Source organism: Rutidosis leptorrhynchoides, chromosome 3 (assembly GCF_046630445.1).
Source record: "Rutidosis leptorrhynchoides isolate AG116_Rl617_1_P2 chromosome 3, CSIRO_AGI_Rlap_v1, whole genome shotgun sequence".
Classification (NCBI taxonomy): Eukaryota; Viridiplantae; Streptophyta; class Magnoliopsida; order Asterales; family Asteraceae; genus Rutidosis; species Rutidosis leptorrhynchoides.
Window position 1 is genome coordinate 634,749,560 of NC_092335.1, and position 5,386 is coordinate 634,754,945.

At 33.1% G+C, this 5,386-nt stretch overlaps 1 protein-coding gene across 1 annotated transcript; it reads right to left on the bottom strand.

Annotated features, from left to right (window-relative positions):
- Positions 1–4,092: 4,092 nt before the first annotated feature.
- Positions 4,093–5,066, bottom strand: LOC139902368 (uncharacterized). The gene is made up of 2 exons (XM_071885002.1): positions 4,856–5,066; positions 4,093–4,769 (listed from the first exon to the last, which is right to left on the bottom strand). Exons 1-2 carry the CDS (start codon positions 5,064–5,066, stop codon positions 4,093–4,095), a joined length of 888 nt encoding a protein of 295 aa, XP_071741103.1.
- Between the last annotated feature and the right edge of the window lie 320 nt (positions 5,067–5,386).

Genomic DNA, 5,386 nt, shown 5'->3' on the forward strand with positions numbered 1-5,386 from the left:
TGTCTAAAAGGGTTAAACCGCTAGATCATATTTCTGGATGGATAGATCCAGGAAATCTACAAATCGTCTGACCGCCATTGGTTACAAAATGACAATCAGGTAGACCGAAGAGGAATGCTCGTATATCGTCCCAAGGAGAAGACAAATACAATTTCAAATCTAAAAAAAAAAATGCAGTCATTGCTTGGAATATGGACACACTAGATCAACTTGCACCGCACATTATGATCTATCAGAACGTACACAAAAGTCAAAATCCAAGTCAAAAACGAAGGTAAAGTCGAAGGGGATGGGAAAGGGGAAGGGAAAACGTGAAGAGTCATGCTCAATACAATTTGACTCGACATACAATTTGAGTGATGATTAGCTTTTTCTTTGTGTTTAACTGTCATGGATGTTAGGTATGTCTGTTTGTATGCTGTCTGTTTAACTGTCATGTGTTTAAGTCTTTGTGGTTTATTAATAAGTTAGGTATGTTATATGTTTGTAATTTGTGTTATTTGTTGTGTAATAAATGTAGTATAAGGCATTATCTAATATTTATTGTTCCAATTAAATTTTATTTCACTAAATTGGATGGCAGGGTACATTGGAATTACATAACTCGTCGAAAAACACAACACATAATTGTAACACAGTAAACATAAATAATAAAAACTACTAAAAAGTAGGATTATGTTGTCTAACAAAATCTCAAACATAAAAATATTCAAACATTTCCCCATATTCAAGTTGATACTGCCTTTCAACTCGACCCCTAAATTCATGTGCACCTTCGAGTCTGTTAGTCCTGCGACTTAATCTTTGCCATATTGCATTCCACTTACGACTAGGTTGCATAAATGAGGACCATTTTGACTTTAGTTGGTCCATCGTTTGATTTACGCTTGGACCTCTTTGGTTAATAACTAGTCGTAATCAACGACCAAAACTCAACACGATTGGACCTCTTTGTATGTTCGGAAAATTCAATCCAACAACAACATAATTTTAGATCATCACTTACAACAGAAGCAGATAAACTAGACATTTTATGAGTAGACAATGTAAGATTAGAAGAAACGTTGCGTAGGAACTAAGTAAAATGTAGGAGTATTTATAGTCGTGAAACAATATCAAAAACCTTATCTAACATTCAAAAAATCTTATCCAATATCAATAAAATCTTATTTGATAAATTTTATCCAATAAAATTGTGTTTTTATTCTTAGTCGACCCACATATTGGTCGACTACAATGCACTTATGGTCGACTAATGCTAGTCGACCGAGTTTTGCCTCACAAGTCAGTCGACCTCAGAGTCGACCATCTTATCGAAGTAATCGACCATCAAGTAGGCAAAATGTTGGTCGATCACCTTAAAAACTATCTTGGTCGACCAGGTAAAGGGGAGGTCGACCATAATGTTGGTCGACCTAATGGTGTAAATAGACAATTTTTTTTTCAAAAAGTGTATTTTGAAATAAAACTTAAAAAAAAAATGTATTTGGGTAAATTTCCTCATAATATATGAAAATTACCAGTAAAGTTAATAGAATTTTTGTAACTATGAAAAATGACGATAACATGGTGTTTATGTGGCGTGTACATTGACATGATGTGGCTACCTTCCGGAAAGTATTACCTAAATTTCAAATATTTAAGTTGTAATATTTTTTGCCAAAAAATTCAAAATTACGTTATCTTTTTTAATTTTGCATTATACGAAAAGGTCATAATAACTTATTAATAAATCATATAATTTACGTTATTCTTTCAGACAATTTGCCTTAAATAAAATTATATATCGTTGTGCATCATATTATAAACAACTCCGTAATATTCTTAGCTAATAATTCAATAACGACTTTAGGCGAAACCAGATAGAGCAGTACTATTGGCGGAACTAGAATTTTTTTCACGAGGGAAAAAAAAGTTTAAAACCGTAGCAATTTTTTTGGACAAAATATGAAAGTTTTGAGGTAAAAAAGTTGCGATTTTTAGGCAAATTATGAAGGTTTTTGTGCAAAATTTGAATGTTTTTGAGCAAAAGTTGGAGAATTTTGGCCAAAATTTGTAGGTTTTTGACAAAATATGTAGGTTTTGGAGCAATTTTTTTTTACCGGAGTCAAAGTCAAAAAACCCAAAATTTTTACAAAAAAAATCCACTGAGAGCGGGCGCCCCCTCTGCTTCCATGTAGTTTCGCCTATGGTAACCTTGATTCTAAGACCAATTTTAACGCGGCGTCAGAGGAGTCCCGTCAGACATGATGGCGACGGGTGACGCCCCCTGACGCCCCTAGTGGGGCGTCACCGGTGACGAAACCGGGGCGTTAGTCACATTTCTCACGGAAAAATCAAAGCGCGTCAGTTGATCTGATTGGTCCACGTATTTTGATGATTTTTATTTTGTTTTTGTTTTTTTATTTATTTAAATTATTTATATTCTTTTCTACATAAACCCATCAAAACCCATCATTTTTAACCCATCAAACTCAATATTTTCTCTCATTTTATCACTTTCATTCAATTATTTTTGTTTTGTTTTTGTTTTTTTTTTATTTAAATTATTTATTTTCTTTTATATATAACTCTTCAAAACCTATCATTTTTAACACCTCAAACTCAATATTTTCTCTCATTTTACCATTTTCATTCAAATGATTTTTGTTTTGTTTTGTTTTGTTTTTTTTATTTGAATTATTTATATTCTTTTCTATATAAACCCATCAAAACCTATCATTTTTAACACATCAAACTCAATAATTTATGTAATGGTTGAATTCTATGAAATATTAATTTATGATGTTTTTTATATTTGATATGCATTTTATTTTATAAAAAATACTTTGTATTCATATTTAATATAAAATAAAAAAATAATAAAACTGGTGGGACCTACATTCAGGTGACACAGAACTGGGGCGTCAGGGTTATTTTGGGTCAGAAACTGACATCTGCCACGTTAGAGGCAGATTGTACTTTTTGGCCAAAAAATGTATAATCCGCCTGTGACGTCACATGCAGGGTTATATATGGTCTAAGTGGTTACTATCTCTAGAAACTGAATGCATTAAACGTGAAAAAATTTAACTCCCGAAAGTGTGCATGTGATGCCTGGAGTCAATAACAGAATCTGTTGTTTGCATGCGATAATACATGATTCAATACGATACCTTTAGTAATAAACTAGTGGAGTAATAAATTAATATTTTTGCTTTCCAAAATTTTTTCTAAGATTTATGTACATTTAATTTTATTAAAATCGAAATAAAAATAAGCATTGATAATGTACAGAATTTATCAAATTAAACGACATATTTTATTTTTTGTGAAGATATCATCATCAAACAATTCGATTTCGATCTAACAATATAAAAAAATGAAATGGACCCAATCAATGATTACGAGTCATAAAAATTCGTGAGTTGGGATCGTCAATGCAGTAATAACTTGTACTCAGAGCCTGAGTACATGTACTGTCTCTTGGCGGCTACAATACAGCTGACTTTCATTTATATCACATTATTACTCTATTATTCTAATATTTTCGATTTTTCATTTTCCAAAAATATATATACTGTACAGATATTTTTTTTTTTTTTTTCATTTATGTTGTTCTAAGTATTTTTTCCTAAATATAAATATATAATATATATTTAGTTGAGTTATTTCGTGATTATTTCTTACAGTTTCTCTGCCTATATTTAAAATATACGACGAGTCAAAATTTATCTTAAGACTTTTTGGGTCAATATGCTTATGTTTAGGCGATCCTCTTAAAAAGTAAGTGGGTTGTTACCAATGTTCGAATCGATATTTTCTTGTTTTGGTTCTGTTTTCTCTCGTGGATTGTGTACTTTTTTATGTATATTTTATGGCTCTTAGGTTTTAGTTTGGGTTTATGTTTAGAGCTTTTTTTTTTGGGGGGGGGGGGGGGTGTTTTAAGCTTGCATGGTTTGGTTCATGTGTGCCATTTTTTTTTTTTTTTTTTTTTTAACAGCCGAAATTTTATTAAAAAACTAGCAAGACGCTAGCAAATAAAAGAACAAATTACAAGGCGTTCATAGGGTTTTGCAACCACACCGTCCAACTAATACGACTCTTATGAAATCAATAATAAAACCATTCAAATGCAGTGACTACAATACTATCAAATACATAAGATCTTTTGAATTTTGCATCATTGAAAACATAGCTATTTCGAAGATGCCAAACGTTCCAGAAAAACGAGATGGTTATAATTCTGAGAATAATACGTTGGTTGCCGCTTATAGGAACCCCATCAACCCATAACCAAGCGTCTTCAATGGAGGACCAAGAAGGAATGTCGTAATTGATCCAACGACCAATTCTATGCCAAATTTGAAGGCTAGTTTCACATGACATGAACAAATGAACTTCATCTTCATCACTTAGATTACAAAGGCAGCAAGTTGTATTCTCCATCTCAACTCCACGCAACATGAGATTTATTTTGGTTGGAAGGCAAAGTAAATTCAATCTCCAAATAAAAACATTGATCTTGATCGGAACGTATCTGCACCAACTTGTGGCACGAGAAGAAGGGGCAAGATACTGCTTATCAATGAGAAGTCTGGCACTTGAAACCGAATAATTATGAGACGGGTTTTCAGCCCAACACCACAAATCCGGGTAATCCGATAAAAAAACATTTGCAAGCAGCGAAGAAAGATCAATAAATTGAGAATATTCAGCACCTCCACGAAGAGCTCGCCTCCAGAACCAAATCCAACCATTTGGCGTGAAACGATCAGCCACGTTGCTATCTTTGAAATTATCAATCAAAAGCGGCAAGCGAAGGAAATGCCATCGACCCACGGGTCATGCCAAAAGCTAGTTGAAAGACCATTACCAAGTTGTAGGCTCATGCTATTGACAGGAATAATTTGAGATTCATGAATCTCAGAAATACACTTCACAATAGAAACCCATAACCCAGCATTAGAAGACTTGACAGGAAGATTATTACCTTGGATCGGTCCGTGAATAGCCTTTATAATGTTGGCCCAGATTGCGTTTTTATTAGTCAAAAATCTCCATCTCCATTTGTAAATAAAAGCCATGTTTAGAGACTTTAAACTCGTCACATTTAACCCTCCGTGCTCAAGAGGATTAAGAATTGTACGCCAATTGATCCAATGAATTTTCCGATTCCCGTCTTTGTTGCCCTAAAAAACTTGCTCTTAAAGATTCGAGTTTATCAATCACAATTTTTGGGGCTTTAAAAATCGAAAAAAAATAAGTGCCGAGAGATCCTAATACGGATTTGATCAAAGTAAGACGTCCTCCCATGGAAATCATGTTCACTTTCCAAGATGAAAGTCTTTTTTTGACCTTTTCAATGATACTCCCAACTAGCACTTCGATTCATATTAAGGCCAAC